General features: G+C 38.5%; 1 protein-coding gene across 2 annotated transcripts in view; it reads right to left on the bottom strand.

Annotated features, from left to right (window-relative positions):
• The window catches only part of RABEP1 (rabaptin, RAB GTPase binding effector protein 1), an 84,183-nt gene that overhangs the window by 4,836 nt on the left and 58,992 nt on the right, over positions 1-20,355 (bottom strand). For both annotated transcript variants that reach the window (XM_074319646.1, XM_074319647.1), the window contains 7 exons: positions 15,318-15,785; positions 13,944-14,048; positions 12,090-12,206; positions 6,916-7,014; positions 5,485-5,625; positions 2,545-2,734; positions 1,871-1,926 (listed from right to left, as the gene is read on the bottom strand). In XM_074319646.1, coding sequence (XP_074175747.1) covers positions 1,871-1,926; positions 2,545-2,734; positions 5,485-5,625; positions 6,916-7,014; positions 12,090-12,206; positions 13,944-14,048; positions 15,318-15,785 — 1,176 coding nt within the window. The remainder of the gene's footprint in view (positions 1-1,870; positions 1,927-2,544; positions 2,735-5,484; positions 5,626-6,915; positions 7,015-12,089; positions 12,207-13,943; positions 14,049-15,317; positions 15,786-20,355) is intronic.

The following is a 20,355-nucleotide window of genomic DNA, read 5'->3' as shown; positions in this document are numbered from 1 at the left end:
GGGGAAGGAGAAATCAGGAGAGACGAACATGTAAATAATTCTGACATGTAAACAGGGACGAAGAAGCATTTAATTCAGCCAGAAAAGTTGGGAAGGGCTTCTGTGAAGAGATGACATTTAACCCTTAAAAAATGAAACAACTTACAGGAGAAGGAAAAGGGTGGTAAGGAGGAGAAGAAGATAGAGAGCGAGAGAGAGACTCCAGAAGGACAGAGCAGATGACATGAGTAAAAGATGCGTTCAGAACTGGCGAGTCTGCCGAGCTGCAGCCGAGTGCGGGGCCCTGCGGGCTGAGCTGGAGAAGCTGTGTGAGCACAGCATCCCCGGTGGGGCTGAGAAATAAGGACTCGATCCTGGAAATAAAGGGAACCACTGGAGGGTTTTCAACCCGACGGGGACAGCGCTTATAATTTTTAAAGACCACCTTGGTTTCATTATGAAGATGAATTGGGATGGGATAAATTTTAGAGGCAGGGAAGAAGTTAGGCTGTTACATTAAGCCACGTGAGAATTGAAGTCTGAACATAAACAGCAGCAGTAGGAGTGGAAAGGATGGAACATGATCAGAATGCTGGTAATTTCTGCCACTGCAGCCGTCACAGTGCAGTGGTGGCCAAAGCCAGACGGCGGCTGAGCAGTGATGAGCTCAGGCAAGGGGAGGCTACCCTTACAAGAACCTTGAAGGTAAAGGGAAGAAAAACTGGTAGCTTGGGAAGTGTGACCCAAAGAGAAACTCTTCTCCTTGTAACGCGAAACATCTGAGCATGTTTATACATAATGGAAAAGGCCAATAACGAGGTAGAAGTTCAAGGCCCATGCCTGAGGGGAAGGCTGCGAGGATGCCTGGAAAGGATGTGAGGGATTCAGTCCAGGCACAAGTGTAGGTGAGAAGACTGGTCAGAAAGTCATTTTCTCTGAAGAAACTAGAGAGGAGGCTGGGAAGAAGAGAAAGGACCAGTCCTTGAGGGGCCCGGAAACTGAGGTGGCGCTGCTGATAACGGGGGTACAAGCCATCGTCTGCTGAGCTGGGGGTGAGTGTGACTGTCTGAAGCAGCCACTGGGAGGAACGGAAGGGAGACAACTAAGGACAAATGAAAGGCTGACTGAGTAGCACTTCAGGCCCAACCGATGACGTGAGCACGCAGCGTTACTCGTTCCAGTGCCAGCAGCAGCTCGGGCAGAGGCAGGGAAGGTGGACACCAGGATTCATCCAGAGTTGGACAGTATCAAGTGAGGGCAGCAGAAAGACAAGGAATCGGGCCCTGCGGGTGTTGGTGGGAGACAAGGGGAAGAAGCAAGCCATGGAAGTAAGATGCAGCTCAGAAGGAAAGAAAGCAAGGCCACGAGAAAGTCGCTAAAAGCAGGACAGGAAAAGTTCAGTGAATTGCGGTCTGAACGAGGTGCTCAGACAGACGGCCCTGTGGGATGAAGAGCCGGAAGGATGATAAAGAGGTCAAGGAACATGGGGCTTGGTGAAGCCAAGAGTGGGAAGGAGGGCCAAGTGGAGGCAAAGGTCACTGAGTCAACAAACAACGAGGCCAGGGAGTTGAGTGGGGTCATTTACCAAAGGTATTGATGTCTAAGAGAAGAGGACTCTAAGCCAGCTAGAAAACATCATCTCCTGTTTGTAAAAGACTCCGTGCATATTTCTACTGCAGCTTTTCGTATATATCATGTCACGACCATGCCTCTCAATAAATGATCTCTTATCATTACACCCTCATCCCACAGTTATTTTCCCCATTAGACAGAAGTTCCTTGAAGGCAGGAACATCGTAACTACATGTTTTTTCCTTGGGTCTAGAACAGTAGGATTCAATAAATAACTACTGGTTGCTGACAGAATTAATTTGAAACTCATGAAACTCACCTGTCCCTTTTCTACTTTTATTCTTTCTAATTCAGCTTTTAAGCTAGAAATGGAAGCTAGGAGGAAAAAAGAGGGAGAACTGTTAGCATTTATTGATTATTGTGCATTAAAATGTTTTTCTTACAATTCCCTTTCTACCATAACCCCAATCTCATAATGAAAGGAGTCAAATACATACTGAACATGGGGGGGGGGGTCACCAACCAACACCCCTTTCTCAGAGTGACCCCCAACCGATCAGCATCAGAATCCAGCCCAGGTAAAGGCAGAGTCCACATGAATAGTACAACAAATATCCACATCTCACTGGGGTGTGGAGTGCAGATATTCCCAGCAGGAGTCTGTTAACTCATCAAAGTTATGCAAGGAAATGCCACCCATCTAGTCACATTCCCCGGTGGTCTGGGTTCAATATTGAGTTTCCTATTTACTAGCAATTGCCAGAGAGGCCATTAGAGCTTCTAAAAGGACAATGAGTTTGGGGGATTTGGGGGTTTGTTTTTACTCCCAATTACTGGATATATCAGAACATCTGGAAAAACGGACTGAATCCTTACTTAACTCTTTCCTATCCCTTTGTTTGTCACATTCTATGGCCATGTGTTACTTCTTATAGTCAGAAAAGAGTTTTACTTAGTGCCTTCATTTCTAAACTACATCATTTTTATCTTCACCTATCTCTTCCTTGCAGTTTTCTATTTCCAGCTGCAGGGTTTCTTCAAGGTTTTCTTTTAAGCATTGTTCTGCTTGAATCTGCTCTTTTAGGAAAAGTATCTCAGCCTTCAGCTTCTCTTCCATGTGGTCTGCTGCTGTCCGCACATTAATAATGTTCTCCCGGTATTTCAGTACCAACTCCCGGAGTGCCTGCATTCAAGAAACAAATGGTTACTGGGTTTGTGAGGATGAAAGAAAATATAAACAATAGAAGCTAAAGATTTTCTGCAATCAGAATTTCAGGTATTGTTTTAAATGATTCAAAAGTTAAAGACTTTCAACTCCAACCCACTTGGGGCTTCAAGGGGCCAGTGCCATGTCACATTAACATTCAGTACGTTAGAGAAATAAGACATTTCCAGCCAAAAGGTGTGTATTGTGACCTACATATTTTCCCCTCAAAACTGTTTCATAAGCAGAAAAAGAAAAATGCTAAGAGACATCACCACGAACTGCTTAGGAGCTTCTATGAGTTGATTAAATTTGAGGGGAGTTAGGGTATGAGGACCAAGAAGGCTGAAACTCAGAAGCAAGTTCGAACTCGAAGATCAAATTTACTTACTCATCCAAACAGCTGCTGAACATGTACCACAAGCAGAGTGTGTGTTAGCCGGAGGCAAGTAGGGCGAAGAGTGGCCTTCTAAGCTGATCAGCTGTTTGCTATAATAAATTCAGCTTAAATCTTAGTTTTTCCCTAAATTTTAGTTGTCTTCTTTTAAAATCCCCCCGATTATATCTTAAAGCAACTTTAAAACAAAAACTGGGTTTCTTAGATAACTACCAAATGTACGTAAATTTATGGGACAGCAAAAAAAAAAAGAGAGAGAGAGTACCTAAAAAACTGTCAGAAGGATATTTCCCAAGACATATTGCTGAAGCAGCTCTAATAAGAATCAAGGCTTACAGGCTAGTCTGATTACATCCTTCAAGGATTCTCGAAATTTTTTTAAGTCTGGGAATGAAAAAAGTCTTGAGAGAACATGGCAGAGAGGAATCTTTCCTGCCAAAGGAGAAAGTTTAACAGAGGTGGAGAGTGGTACGCTGATGGCAGGAGACAGGTCCCCCAAACTTTCTCCTTGATGAGATCAGTCACCAGTTCAGAAAGGAGAGCTCCCCTGAGAGTGCCAGTAACCTGAGCTGAGAGCACATGCAGGGGGCGGGGGGCAGGGAAGAGGGATGAGACGGAAGGAGCTTAGGGCAGGTAGGCAAAGGAGCCCTTGAGAATGAGTAAAAGGAAAACCAAAATCAACGCTAATGTTACTGTGTGTATACAAGAGAAAGACAAAAGAATGAGGTGCAAACTGTAGAGGTAGGATTAGGGAAAACTGTTACTTACAAAACTATAAATTTAGGTAATTTTTTTTAATATTTAAATAATTCTTAACAATTCTTTTTTTAAATAAAAGAAAAAGGATCTTACAAGTAACATTTTTCTATTTTGCTTGGAAAATTGCCCTCAGAAATTTCATCTTTGCCTGACTGTTTATAGTGTTTACTTGGGTTTAGCCTAAGGTGACATTTTTTTAATATGTTAAAAGGTTTAAAAATGTATGGGTAACAAAGGTTAGAGAAAGTTAAGGAGATAGTTATGAATGTCTCAGGGAAACTTCTGGTTTTGCAGCCCAGATTCATCCAACCACAGAAGAATGGAAGTGACCAGAAGTGCCATAGAAGGCACTGGAAGTCAGAAGGAGAGTGAGTGTGGTACATTCCCGTTCACGTGCTAAATAGAAAAACAAACATCACAAGGAGCCAGTGTGGTGACCCCTTCACACATTTAATTTCTGGTGCTTTCTCACTTTGGTCCTGTAAGAATAACTTATAAACCTTTAATTTGGCAAAGGATTCTTAGATACGACACTGAAAGCAGGAGCAACAGAAGAAGAAAATTGGTAAATTGGACTTCATCAAAATTTAAAACTTTTGTGCTTCAAAGGACACTGTCAGGAAAGTGAAAAAGATAAACCACAGAATGAGAGAAAATATCTGCAAATCATTTACCTGATAAGGGACTACGTCAAGAATATATAAAGAACTCTTATAATTCAATAATAAAAAAGAAATTTAAAAATGAACAAAGGATCTGAATAGACATTTCTTCAAGGAAGATAAACAAAAGGCCAAAAACACATGAAAAGATGTTCAACATCATTAGTCATTAGGGAAATGCAAATCAAAACCACAATGAGGTACCACTTCACACCCACTGCTTGGTTGTAATAAAAAAAGTGAGACAAGTGTTGGTGAGGATGTGGAGAAACCCTCAAATGATTAAACACAGAGTTCTCATAGGACCCAGTAGTCCCACTCCCAAGTTTATACGCAAGAGAAATGAAAATATATGTCCACATGAAAACCTGAACATGAATGTTTATAACAACATTATTCATAATAGTCCAAAAGTGGAAACAACTCAAACGTCTTTCAACCTTTGACAGACGAATGAATTAACAAAACAGCCACACAGTGGAGTACTATTCAGCCATGAAAAGGAATGAAGGGATTAACATGCTATGACACGGATGACCTCGAAAATAGTATACTATGTGAGAGAAGCCCGACACAAAAGACCACAAATTGTATGATTCCACTCATGTGAAAGTCCAGGACAGGGCCATCTACAAACAGTAAGCAGATCAGTAGTTGCTTAAGGCTCTGGGAGAGAAGGAACAAAAGGGGAGGAGTTTCTTTTTGAGGTGATGAAATGTTCTAAAATTGATTATGGTGATGGCTACACTTCTGAGAATAGACTAAAAATTATTGAATTGCCCAATTTACACAGGTGAATTATTTGGTATATTAATTATATCTCTATAAAACCTGTTGTTTAAAAAGAAAAATTTTAGCCATTTCAGAAAATGTACTTGGGCACATTTTTGATCATGTAGAAAATAAGTTACCTCTATAGTATCCGGGAGAATGAAGTCTTCTGCTTGCTGTAATGACATATGCAAGCTATGCTTTCCCTGAAGACTGTCATTATCTTTCTGTAACCTCACCAGCTCTTCTGAAACCTGTTCCCGTGACTGCATCAGCACTGCCTAAAATAGAAACAGATACTAATCACAGCCAGAAAGGTAAATCCTATCTGCTGATAGCTGCACCAGAGAAAAACAAGGCCAGACCAAATGAGGGCTGAAGATGGAGGGTACATACGAAAGCTCTCTAAAACTTACAAAGAGCAGCTCAGAGATTTTTTTACTTGCAGCCTTTCTACATACATTCAAGGAGACAGGTGATGAATGAAGCTATCTGAGCCCATTCTCTGCTGTTTCTACCAACAGCTTAAAAGTAATGAATCTCTTTCCCCATATCCCTGAACTACAGAAGGGCCAGTATCGCTAGCTCAATGGAAGTGGATGACACAATCCAGACTTACATCAGACAGGGCATGTACTCCAAGACAACTCCTCATTCCTCACTATGCATTCAGCAGGAGGCAGGAGAAACAAAGAGAAGCATCTACATCTTTCATTACATATACAGATGACCAAGCTCAGGGTCACTGTGAATGGCCTAAGAACCCCCAACATGAGCCATCATCAAGAGGATATATGCTTGCGAAATACAGGACACTTCAGTAGCTCATTAAAATGGGACCGGCTCCTACTCTGTTTGCTGATGTATAAAACAATTTTAGGAACTTCCTATGAATTTATATCAATTTATAAGTTATTACAATGAATTTGAGTATAAAATGAAATTCTACAAGTGTTTAATTTCTGCTAAGTTTTAATACTAAGTCATTTAACTTAAACATATACATACCATGTTTCCCCTGAAAGTAAGACCTCGCCGGACAATCAGCTCTAATGCATCTTTTGGAGCAAAAATTAATATAAGACCTGGTATTGTATTATATTTTATTATATTATACTATATTATATTATATCCTATTATATTATATTACATATTATATAAAAGCTAGTCTTATACTATACTAAAATTTTTTTTACTATATGTTTTACTATATAATAATGTCAGGACAGCCAGTTAGCTCTGTTGGATAGAGCGCGGTGCTCTTAACAAGGTTGCCGGTTCAATCTCCACATGGGCCACTGTGAGCTGCGCCCTCCACAACTAGATTGAAACAACTACCTGACTTGGAGCTGATGGGTCCTGGAAAAACACACTTAAAATAAATAAAAGTTTAAAAAAAATAAATGATGTCGTTACATAATAATTATGTCTACATAATCTTGTCCATTACTAGCGTTCAATATGCCATGGAGAACAGTAACCACTTTGGTCATATCAAAGGTGATTTCAAGATACAACACAAAGGACTATATTTAATATAGTTAAATACGTTTATTTAAATGTTAACTTACCATCTGTTCCTGAACATCCCTCTTTGCTTGGGAAAACCCCTGCTGTAACTCTTCAAGTAAGATCTCAGATGCTTGGGCTCTTAGGACAAGTGCAGAAATCTTTGGGGGGAAAAATGCATACACAGAAAATAACACAGTTAGGAAACCAGTTATTGTAAAACTAACTCTTCCATCTCCTGCTTATTTAATGTCCAGAACTGACGTTTTATTTGTTCATTATAACCCACTCATCTTTCATTCAACAGCTACGTGTGCATCTGCTGTGTACAAAGCCTCAGCCGTTCAGGTAACACAAAGCAGTAACAAAAGTCCCTGGGGTCATGTGCTGCCATTTAGATGGGTCTCTAGACATAGATACAGATCCATGTGACCCAGTTATAAGTATTAATCTTAAAGGAGCTTAAAAAACAAAAAAGAAAAAGAAAATTTGAAACTCTGTCCACAAAAAAAAACCCAAAAAACACATAGTTTAAAGGATAAATGAAATATTTTCTGAACAGTTGCAATCCTCTACAATGGTTTACTAAGAGTAATAAACACATGATTAATATTATTGAACTCCAAACTCCCTTGAATTAGTTTTAATGTTCCTGGGGAGAGATTTATGTGAACGTTGATGACTCACACATAAGAATTATAAAAATAAAAAAAATTTGTTTAGGTATTTAAAAAATTATTGTCAGAATTCTCTTCCAATAGTAGCAAATTAGATAATGTGAACTAACCTCTCTATTGAGAATTAGGAAAACAAGACAAAAATATAAATGACATCTACTTGAAGGCACTGGAGAACAAGGCAAAAAGAATCACAGAGCCAAGGACCAGAATGAGGACACCTAGAGTTCAGTGAAGCATCTGGAACAGCCCTTATTTAGAAGAATGTGCCAATTCCAAAAGAAACAGATGTGAAACTTAGAAGCTGAGCAAAGAGTTTGAGAGCCCCAGAATAGGGTGACAAAGGTTAAGAGTTCAGGATCCATTATACAAAGGGACTCCTGTACATTATATTGTGTCCCAAAATGGCCACAACCAAGGGTAAAGGAAGAATTTAAAATAATACAACCATCACAAATTCATATAATCTCAATTCCTATAACCAGATTAAGGTGATCCAGGATTGTTAGTACAATTGTTTGCCTGCCTTTTATAAGGAAAATGACTTTATGTTATTTCAAAAATTCTTCACATACAATGTCTAGCACTCAAGTAAAAATGCACAAGAAAATATGATAAAAAAAAGGAAAAGATAAAAACAAACCTGATAACAGAAACAGATCTACAATGAATCCAGATGTGAATTATTAAAGGCAGACTTTAAAATAACTATACTTGATATGTTCAGAGATTTAAAAGACAAAATTTTCCAGAGAACTGCAAACAATGAAAAATTAACAAATGGAAATAATAAACTGGAAAAAAAAATCAGTTACCTAAATTAAAAATTCAATGGATGAGTTCAACAGATTAGACCCATTTGAAGAGAAAATTAGTGAACTAGAACATAGATCTGAAGAAAGTAAACAAAGACAAAAAAAAAAAAGGAAAAACAGGAGAGATTAAAAAAACCATGTAGACGCAATGTGAAGGTCTAACATATATAAATATTTGCAAAAATAATGGCCAATAAAAATAGCTAGTAGAGCTAAAAATAAGCCTATGCAACAACTCTGCAATTTCACTCCAAGGTATACTCAGGAGAAATGAGTCCGTATGTCCACATGAAAGACGCATGCAAGAAGATTAGAAAATGTATTATTCATTCACAATAGTCAACATCCAGAAACAACCCAAGTGTCCTTCAACTGTAGTATAAATTATGGTGGTATATCCATCAAATAGAATATACATAGTATTAAAATGTAACTACTGATGCATAGAATAATAAAGACGAGTCTCACAGACATAATGATAAAATAAACCAGATGCAAAAGGCTGCATCCTATATGATCCATTTATATGACGTTCAAGAACAAGCAATGCTAAAACATAGCATTAAACTTCAGAATACTTGTTACCTCTATGTATACGTGGGTGCGGTATTTATTTATTAGGAAACAGCATGAGTGTATTAGAAATGTCCAAGAGGTTTACCCTGGTAAAACTTTTCACATATTGTACACTTAACATTTGTGCACTTTACTGGATGTATGTCTCAATAAAAACAAGTTTTTTAAAGAGACGTAATTAACGGCTGAGGCTATTCCAATTATGATGCAAGTCATCAATTCAGAGATCCAAGAAACCCCGTGAGCCCCAAACAGGAGAAATATGAAGGAAAAAACACCTCGGTATATCACAAACACTGCCAAAAACAAAAGCCAAAAATAACATCTTTAAAACAGTCAGAAAGGGGTGGCTGGTTAACTCAGTTGGTTAGAGCGCGGTGCTCTTAACAAGGTTGCTGGTTCAATCCCCACATGGGCCACTGTGAGCTGCACCCTCCACAACTAGATTGAAACAACTACTTGACTTGGAGCGGATGGGTCGTGGAAATCAGCTCTTAATATAAATAAAAGTTAAAAAAAAAAGTTTAATAAAAAATGAATAAAATAGCCAAGAAAACAATCACGTTTTACCTTCAAAGGGGCAACAATAAGACATCCAGCTGACTTCTAATCAGAAACCTGAAAGCCAGAAGCAATGGAATGATACCTTCAAAATGCTGAAAGAAAAAAACTTAAGTACTCAGAATTCTATAGATGGCAATAGTAACCTTGTTGAATGAAAGTGGAAAAAAAAGATATGTCTAATAAACAAAAATATGAGAGAACACAGACTTCTGGGACTGTCCGAGATGGACTAAGCACAATATGGCCTTTCTCTCCCAATTACAACTAAAAACTCTGGATAAAATACAAAAGCAACTACCTGAGGACTCTGAAAAATAAGCAAAAGTAGACAGTCTAGGAAGGGAAGTCAAAAAGGGAAGAAACGATTCATACAGGAGTGAGTTTACAGTTTGGGGTTTTTTTTTTCCTACTTCCTTTTCGGCTTTAATCTGAGGGTTGCCCCAGTTAAAGCATCAACAGCTGCAGCAGCACAGGAGATAAAACTCTTTCTGATCACGGGGCCTCACAGGGCCAGGACAGGGTCTCTGTGAGCTGAAGAGCAGAGGTAATCTGAGAGATAGCTAGAAAAAGGATCCCCTAATTCTGTGTATAAATCAGCACAAGCCCCACACTCACCTTTAATGTATACATACGTGTACAGATCCAAAGCAGCATTGCAAAGGCTTTTAAAAAATGAACTGACATTAGAACTACCACTCACAGAAGGCAAGACAGAACCTGTGACGTGAACCTAATCAGACGAACAGAACCCAGAGCTTCACAATAAAATATTCATAATTCCCAGGATACAATATAAAAGTACCTGACATGGAAAGAATCAGGAAAATGTGACTGATTCTCAAGAGGAAAGAAAATCAACACATGCCAACCCGATGATGACCGCAGCTAGAATTATCAAAAACTGTAAAGTAGCTATTGTAACTATGCTGCATTGGATAAAGGTAAGTATTTCTGAATTGAATGAAAACAGAGTTCTCAACAGAAAAATGAAAACTAGTAATATACAAAAGAACCAAATGAAGATTTTACTATAAATTACAGCATAACAGAAGAGAGTCTCAAAACGGACCTGCCCATGTATCTTCACTTGATGATAAAGACGACCTTGCAGAGCAGTGGAGCAAAGATGATGTTTTCGCTAAACTATATAGGAACTGGGTGTCCATATAAAAAATAAATAAAAGTTTAGCCTTATCTACAGCACATGCCTAAAACTGTTCTAGATAGGTTTTAGATATAAATGTGCGCGGACTTAAAAATAAAGCTTCTACAAAATATATGAAAAGATCTTCATAATCCCAGGGTAAGAAAACTGGGGAAAAAATCACTAATCATAAAGAAAATATCAATAAATTTGACCTCATTAAAATTAAGAACTTCTGTTCATGAAAAGACACCATTAAAATAATGAAAACAAGATATTGGGTAGAAAACATTTGCAACACAAATCACTAAAAGGCATAATAAGATTATATAAAGAACTCCTCTAACAAATTAGAAATACAAATAACCAAAAAAAAATAAAAATAAAACACAAGCCAATAGAAAAACGAATATAAGAACTTGAGAAGGAATCTCTTTCTCTCTCACACACACAAAATGATATATACCAATAGACAATAAACATGAAAGATGCTACATATAACCTCAGTGGTCATCAGAGAAATGCAAACTAAGCCACAGTGAGACGCACCAAAACGGCTATAATTAAAATAACTAACAAAATGAAGTCTGTCAAGACTGGACCCACAGGAATTCTTCTCATACATTGCTGGTGGGAGTATAAATTCATACAACCAATAAATGTGTGGCATTTATTATCTACTAAAGTTGACATACATTTTGAACATTGTGACCCAGGCATTTCACTCCTAGGTACATATCCAGTAGAAACATGCACAACAAGTCCTCCCAGAAATTTCAAAGTAGAATTATTCATAACATCCCAGAACTGGAAACAATCCAAACACTCACTGTGATATATGAATTGTGATCTATCCATACAATGGTACAACTGTACAACATGAAAATGAACATACTACTGCTACATGCATCTCCCATGTTGAATGGAGGAAGACAGACACAAAAGAATACAAACTATATGATTCATTTGTTACAATAAACAGACAAAACTAATCTAATGGTGTTAGAAGTTAGGACAGTGTGGTTACCTCTCGGGGAGGGGTGGTAAGTGGAGGGGAAAGGGAAGGCTTCTGGGGTACTGGCTAATGTCTATTAACTTGACCTTGATGGTGGTTACACAGATGTTAGTTCTGGTATGTCTGGGTTTTTACTATGCATGCTATACTTTTAAAAAGTCAAAGAGAAGATAATTAGTATCTTTCTTGTCAGCAACTTTGTTGCGCAGCAGCAAAACCAAATGAAAAACAAAGGGGAAAGGAGAATCAGAACTTTCTGATATTCATTAACCAGCTATGTCAAACGTTATATTTTTAACATCTATAAAACAGATACCAGAGAAAAACTAGGAAAAAAAGAACTGCCACATCTTCAGGGCAAGAAAGAAACTTTACTGTTTTCAAATGTTTTAATTTAAACAACCCAGTCACCTCCCGCGGTCACTTTCTAAAAACCCTCAGTTACCTGATGACTTGAGTCTTCAGTGCTCTGCTTGATGAAGTCCTCTAGTTCCTGTTTATCTTTCATTGTCTTCTCTAACTGGTCATTTGCTTGCCTTAGCATCACCTGTAGTTTTTTCACCTATGTAATTTTAAATGTCAATTAGAAGGAAGTACCAGAATTTTTTATAAACTGAAAACAATCCATAACTCCAGAAAATTTTTTAAAAATCGAACCTTTCCTTTCCCTGAAGAACATAAGAGACTTGTCAATTCAGAAAGAAATGAGATGGATGGCCTAGTTCAATGACTGTACTATGCTTTACAGTTAACAAGTCATTTTTCACATACATTATCTCATTTGTAAATATCTGCTTTTCCTCCTGGGTCCTCTAGGCTAGGACACCGGCCTCCTGGACTCTAGTCTATCTTCTGCCTCCAATCTATAATCCATATTAACACTACACATTTTTTTCTAAAACAAAAGGCAAATTGTATTACTATTTCCCTATTTAAAATCCCTAAATGCCTCCTAAAGTAAAATTTAAATCCCTTCAATCATCACCCCTCCCTCAATGAGCTCGTAGTGGCCTTCCCTCTGTAGCTTCCTCTCCCATGAGTTTGTCACACACACACACACACACACCATGGCCAGGCCCATGAACTACTCACACTTCCTAGAACACATCATTTTCCTTCATAACTCTGTTCCTTTGTACATCTTTCCTCTCCTTGAATACCCTTTCCCCCACTTCTTTTCCTAATTGATTTTTACTCCAGCTCTAAACCAAACGTAGCTCACGTGTTACCCACAAGTGTTACTCAACTGAGCCCAGAGTTAACTCAGATGCCCTGCCCCTCCTCTAGCTCTACGTGCACATCTCAAGAAAAAACTATCCTGCCTTGATGGCTTGGTGGGCCACACTGAAAGCTCCTCAGGGCAGTACTGTGCTCTGTCTGTCCCTGAGTGCCCAGGATTCGGCAAAATGCCACGCACAGATGAAGCACCAGTAAGACGCCTACTGAAATAACTATGGGCCCAAGATAGACCAATCCAATGCCATAGTATCAGGGGCCAACTATATTGGTTTCACAAATAGCTTTAGAAATTTCTTTTAAACCATCTACAAAAAAAGCATATATGCAAAAAAGCAAGCCAATGGCATTTGAAAATATTAAACCATCATTCTAACTGCTTAAACTTATTTTGAAGACCAGGTGAACAATCTTCATAACAATCAAAGAACAATTTGGAAATATAAGAAAAAAAATTAACTTTTTTTTACATATACTTTCGCAAGCCCACTCTCATGAAATGCTACATTATTTCCTAAATGTTATCAAGGAACCCATTATTAGGCACTGTATTTGGAAAGGTACTCATCAATCTCACCAGATCTGCCTAATCTTAATTTCTGTAACTCTGTAAATTAACCTTAATCAATTCAACACATTTATGATAAGAAGTAGGTAATAAACAATGCAGACTCCAAATACTGATTAATTTACATTCAATTAAGCTTTTATTCAATTAGGGGCAAAAGTCAACCTTTTACCTCCCTAAATCTCCATATCATAAAGCATTTCCCATGACAACATCACTTTCAGGCCGTGGGCAGAAGGGGCAGGTTGGGAGGGAAGAGAAAGGAGCTGAGCTGACCTGTGTAGTGCTGGGCAAACTAATGAAACAAAGACACAGAAAAGCAGAGGTTCTAAAGTGCTCCCAGTGGAAATGTAACTGACATACATGCACCACATTATTTCATATTTAACAAGACGGATATACTTCATAAAGCAAATGGGAGAGAATAAAAACACAATTACTTCTGCCCCTCCAATGAAAACGACAACCAGTCTGGCATACCCAAAAGACACTCACCTGGTCTCTGGTTTCAGCCTCCTGAATCTGAATTCCTTGTAACTGTTTTTCATAATTGGAACACATATCACAACGTCTACCAAGTTTATTTCCAGCATTTTGTACCTAAAGGGCATCAAAATTACCTCTTATCAGGTAGAACAAAGGAATTCTACATCCCACACTTGAGCACAGGCACAGTCTTACCTATTCATATGTTACTCAAAGTAGAACATGGAGTAAACAATTTCTTCAGGGACTTATGGCAAAAAACACAACACAGGGTCAGATTCTAAAAAGTCGTAAGCTCCAATGCAAGTATGATAGGAAAACAAGGGACACAACTTTGCCACCAAGAGGCTAAGGGCTACAAAACAGCACATTTGAGGAAAACACAGAGTAAGCAAAAGGTTCTACTGTACTCTTGCACTCACAATTTAAAGCCAACCCAGGAGGGGGATGGGAGGAGGAACCAGTACCCATTAACCGTCTCACCTGCTCCAATTACAAGTGGGTATGAAACTATTAAGTTGCACCTTCTCACATGTTTTGCACAAGACCAAGGAGAATAGTTCCTTTTAGGCTTAATAAGCTCTTCCACTTACTGATTGACAGCTATTTTAAAGAAAAGTAACCCCAAGCAAAGGAAAGCACTGGAAGTCAGAAAACCTAGATTCTAACCCAGGTTTGGCTGCTAAGTCAAAGCGGAAACTTCAGCAACTCACTTGACCCTCTGAGCTCGTTTCCTCATCTGTAAGTTGGGGACAATCATATCCTGACTCCTTCATCGTTATCAGAAAGCTCAGAGATGTGAAAGGCTCTGTAATCTATAAAGCACTATGCAAGCATATACTTAAGTTTTTATCTCCTAATCTTACTTCTGAATTTGCAAATACTATTAGTAGAAAATTAACCTCATTAAAGGTTGCCTTCTTTTCTCTCCCTTATTTTCCACCCCCTCCTGTAACTCACGCTCAGCATTGACTGCCGACAAGCACCTGCACTTTAGATCTCAAGCAAAGATGAAAAAGTAGGAATCTTGTAATACACTGAGACTAGAGAAACTGCAGAGCAAACCAAATTCAGGCTATTCTAACTTAAACTCAGCTATGCTATTCAGGCAGACTGCTCCCACTTCCGAGGTGCGGCTTCAGGTGAAGGTCACACTAGCTAGTTAGTTCCCTTAAGTGATTAGCTAGTTAGTTCCCTTATCCATCACAGTCACCTAGAACAGCCAAAGCAGACTCTGTAAGGGTCAGACAATAGGGGTTAACATCCATCTGCGGGCAACATGTGAAGGTCTGACTCCAGGACTATCCTCTGAATGAACACTAAATCCCAGAGCTACCCGGTATCGCTCAAAGTGAGCAGAAGGAAAAAAGAAAGACAACTTACCTCTTTCTGCAGGAGATTCCACTCTGTCTCACTGACTAAGCGGTAACCACTGGGGGACACGTAAGCACTTTCCACACCCTGGGTGACACTGGAGAGGAGGGATGCCGTCTCTTCTTGTTCTGGTGTCATTGCCTTGATTGCTTTTTCCTGATCTTTGGTTAACAGAAATCCACTTGGCATTTGCAGTGACCCGAGGGAGGCGGTATCAAAGTTCTCAGACACCGAATCTGCTCCGACCAACGGTCCAAAATCCGATTCGTCCAAGTTTCCAGCAGATTTTGCTTTGTAGTTATAGCCTAAAGCTTTGGATTGCAGTGAGCCTGAGGTTCCCAAGCTGTCTGTAGACTGTGCTCTCCTGAGTCCATCTTTAAACATGTCACTGTCCGATTTACTGAATGGATCTCCAGAGGGCAACAGTAAATCTGCATCTAAAGAATGGACTGAACCGTGGGTGCTATCTAGATGCTCCTGAAATGTGAACATACATATTGTCACGTTAGGCAATTCTTTATATTTTAAAAAAAAACAAACTACCATATGTTAAAAGTATTTTGCCACGTGTTACACATGATAATCATTCGTGTGCTACCTTCATATATTCATTGAACAAACATTTATTGTCTTCTATATGCTGGGCACTAAACCAAGCACTCAGGATAAAACTGTGAGCAAGACACAACTTATATCTATGATACAACAAAATACAACTTGCGTCCTGTGAGCTCAGGATACAACTGTGAGCAATCTCTGACCTCAAGAAGTTTACCGTTTCATGAAAAAAATAAACAAGCAGGCTGTGAGAAAATTATATTTAATAAAATGATAGGCTACAAGCTATGTACCTAATGCTTTGGTAACTCAGGAAGAGGAACTTAGTCCAGACATAAGGAGTCAGGGAAGGTCTCGTTGCTGGTTATGTTGCATGTGAGGGGCCTGTTGTATATCCAGGGGCAGATGTCCGCCCAATACAGGGACATCTAAGTCTTTAGACAGAGACTTGGTAAGTAACCATCATATAATGATAATTATAAAGCAGCAAATCAGAACACCTAGGATGAATCTGTAGGATGCGAAGAAGGTGAAGGGCTGAATCCTGAGAAACACTAACATTTTGGGGATGGACAAGATTAGCCAGAGTGACAGAAGGGAAACGGGAAATGTGGTATGCTGGAAACCAAGTTTCACGCAAGGTGGAATCAGCACGCTACATGTGGTGCACTAAGTGAAAGAAGGCAGACACAAAGGTTACATGTGGTTTGATTCCAACTACATGAAATGTCCAGAACAGGTAAATCCATAGAGATTGAAAACAAGCTAGCAGTTGCCAGAGGCTGCAAAGAAAGAGCAGGGGGAGTGACTCCTTAATGGATATGGGGTCTCCTTTTGGGGGTGATGAAAATGTTTTGAAACTAGACAGAAGTGATGGTTGCCTAACATTGTAAATGTATTCAATGCTACTGAATTGTACACTTTAAATGGTAAATTTTATGTTATATGAATTTCATCTCAATTATTAAAAAATGTGGTGCAGCACGTTCCCAAAAGCACACCAGTGCCATTCTATGATGAAGTTGCATAAGCTAGTGGGGAAATGAGCAAAACAAGAAAAATTTAGTAAGTTTTTCTTGACACTAAATGTACTAGTCTTTATTTTATTTTTATCTTGTTTTATTTTAAGAAGGGCACAGCTCACAGTGGCCCATGCGGGGATCGAACTGGCAACCTTGGTGTTATCAGCACGACGCTCTAACCAACTGAGCAAACTAGCCACCCCTATCCTTTATTTTAAAGTAATAATAGCCTTTCTACTTTTTGTTGTTAAACACCGTTCCTTTTATGATCTAGAAAAAACTGTGGAATATACACTTTTTAAAATGTTTTAGAAATATCTTTACTTGATATTATAAAAAGTTGACAACTTTTATGTTAATTCCTCCATTTCTTCCTTTTTAAAGATATTTTTTATTCTGTGACATTCAGGTGACTGAGAAACACAAATCTAGTACATATTAATAAGCTAGCTATGGCAAAGGTTCCAAAGAAGTATCCTAATACAAATTGGAATGAGAACCTATTACCTAAGAGACTAATATCTAATGTTATCACATACAAGGCTGCTGTGACACAGAAAGAAGGTGATAGGGGCAGAAAAGTTGTGATGGCCATTTTAAAAACACCAGACTACCATGATGGTAATACTGTATTTCCCCGAAAATAAGACTGGGTCTTATATTAATTTTTGCTCCAAAAGACGCATTAAGGCGTATTTTCAGGGGATGTCTTATTTTTTCATGTACAACAATCTACATTTATTCAAATACAGTCATGTCATCTTCTTCTGGAACATCGTCATAACGTACTAAATGCATCCGTCTGGCTGATGATCTTAACTGGGGCTTATTTTCGGGGTAGGTCTTATTTTCGGGGAAACACAGTAGCATAAGGAACATATACTTCTAGAAGTGCAAACTGTTACAATCTTTCCAAAAGATGACTCAACAATATGTTCTAATACCTTAAAAATGTTTATATCCTCATTAGAAGTTCTTTTCCCAAGAACTTAAACTAAGGAAGTAATCAGATAAATCCATAATGATTTTTGTACAAGGAAGAATGATATATAATAGTATTATGGCATTACTTATAATAATGAAAAATTTTATGCTAGTAAAACAATGGAATCAACTTGACTATATATCAGTGTGTAAAATTATGTTTTTTATTTCCTGTATTTTACGATGTTTTGACATTTTGGGGGCCTTGCTGGCCAGGGAGAGACTGCCACTCCCAAGCTAGCTAATTCCTAAATTAAATAACTTGCCTACAAACATGCTGTTCATATACAAATCAATCAGCCCCAAGTCCATACCCCAATCAACTCCTTTATTTAAATTTTACACACCAAGCCAATATTTCCCCAAAGCCCACTGGAATTATTCAAACTTAGCCAATCCTATGCTGTTTACACTGCCCTGCCTTCCCTTTTCCCTCAAAAGCCCCAATAACGGCTGTGGTCCACGCTTTCCCCTTGCTCCTGCTTCTGCCTCATGACCAACTCTGGTGCTACATGGCTCTGCATGGTGTGCCATGACTCCATGTCTAAACAGACTGTGAAGAACATTAAACTCTTCTTTCAATGGCATTGACTTCTCCATGTCGTCGCTCAGTTACCTTTTAAATTAAAACCTGCGCACAAATCAACAGTAGGAGAAAGGAATTATGGTATCCTTACATGCTGAAATATATCAACCATTAAACATCACTTCTGGGGAAAACATTTACTGATGTGCCAAAACCTTTAAAAACAGGTTTACATGGGGGAAAAAAGGATACATAAAACATGTAAAGTTACATTTGGATTATGTTTAAAAAGTACGAACAGAAACACATATAGGTTAACTTTGGAAACGAAAAAAGAAAAAAATGGAAAGGAGAGGTACATACCAAAATATTACTGACGGTTTTCTCTGGGCAGCAGAATTACCTACTAGTTATTTTTATTTTGTATGACCTTACTGTATTTTCCAAATTTTCCATAATGAACATTTATTAGTTTTGTAGTGAGAAAAGTATATTCTAAGCATCAGGTTAAAGAAGGCATAGGGTCCTACAAATTTAAATGTTTTTATCGGTAAATCTGACTAAATCTCCCAAACATTCCATATTAACTTTAATCCAACAGGCTAAAGTAAACCATAATGACTCTCAACACAAAGCAAGTAAACTCAACATTCAAACTGCAAAATACCAGATCTGAAAGTCTAAAAGATATTTCAAATGTTAGAAATGTTATATAGAATATACTGTATAGATCTGTTAAGAGAGAATCAAAAATAAAAAAGCTTCATTGAAAATCACAATTCTCCCTTTCCTATTTTCCTGCTAAAATATTTTTGGAAAAGTTTGAAACTTTTTCAAACATCCCTGGACACAGGACTGCATGACACAGAACCCACATAATATTTGGCAGTATCTAAAAGTTGAGACATTCTCCTGGGAATCTATTTTTTTTTAAAAATGCACAGTAGAATTAGGTCAAGTAGTCCTTGGTGTATGAAAACAAAGAATGTAGAAAAACAATTACATCATACTTTTCAATGTCCACTAGGATTTTTTAAATGATTTTTAATATAAAACAACCCATAAACATGGAAATATAAGCCACCAGGAAGTAGACTATACATGGCTAAGAGTAAGTCTGCAAACTAAACAGACACATGACACCTCTGAAAGTAAGATAAGACCCTTATCTAATTTAACTGGTTTAGCAGGTTGGGAAAGGAGGTGGGAAAAGGAAAGTAAGTATGACATTCTAAACAGCAGGGACAGTATAAACAAGGCAGATGAGCACGTAAGTAGAAAGGTCTGGACAGCATAGTAAGGCTGGAAGGGTCCTTCAACTGTGAAGGCCCTCATATGTCAAGCTAGGAACCTCTTTAGTTTTTATCCTAGAGGCAATAAGAGAAGCATTTCCTTCATTGAAGAGAAGATATCACCATGAGGCTTGAAGAATGAATAGAAGGATTTCAATACTCAGAAAGGAAGAGGGAGGTAAGCATTCCAGGTGAAGGCACCAACATGCGTGGTGGGGGGTGTAGCATGAGAAAACCAATGTGGCTAAAACAGTGCATAGTATGAAGGGCCTGGATTGTCTGAGTGAGAAATTTGTACTTAATTCTGTAGGCAATGGGAGTCAGTGATGGTTCTTGAGTAGTGGAGTGGCCTGACTGCAGACGCACTAAAGAAAAATAAATCTGACAGTAACACTGAGGGTGCAGTGCAGTGCTAAAGACAGGAAACCCAGTGAGGAGGCCCTTGGCACAACGTGGATGAGAGGTGCTGAGGCCAAAGGAACCCCACCTCATACCTTTCATCTCTAGGTCTCTCCAGTCTACGCATTCCCAATACCTAAAATGTTCTACCCTACCCCATCACACTCTGCAAAATGTCACCTACTGTTCTTAGGGCCCAAGACCTAATACTGGTTAATACTTAATGTATACTACAGGGAGTTAATTGTTTCAATACTTTAGATAGT

Source organism: Rhinolophus sinicus, linkage group LG15, assembly GCF_036562045.2.
Source record: "Rhinolophus sinicus isolate RSC01 linkage group LG15, ASM3656204v1, whole genome shotgun sequence".
Classification (NCBI taxonomy): domain Eukaryota; kingdom Metazoa; phylum Chordata; class Mammalia; order Chiroptera; family Rhinolophidae; genus Rhinolophus; species Rhinolophus sinicus.
Note: the sequence above shows the minus strand (reverse complement) of the source record. Positions and strands in the feature narration are given on the sequence as shown.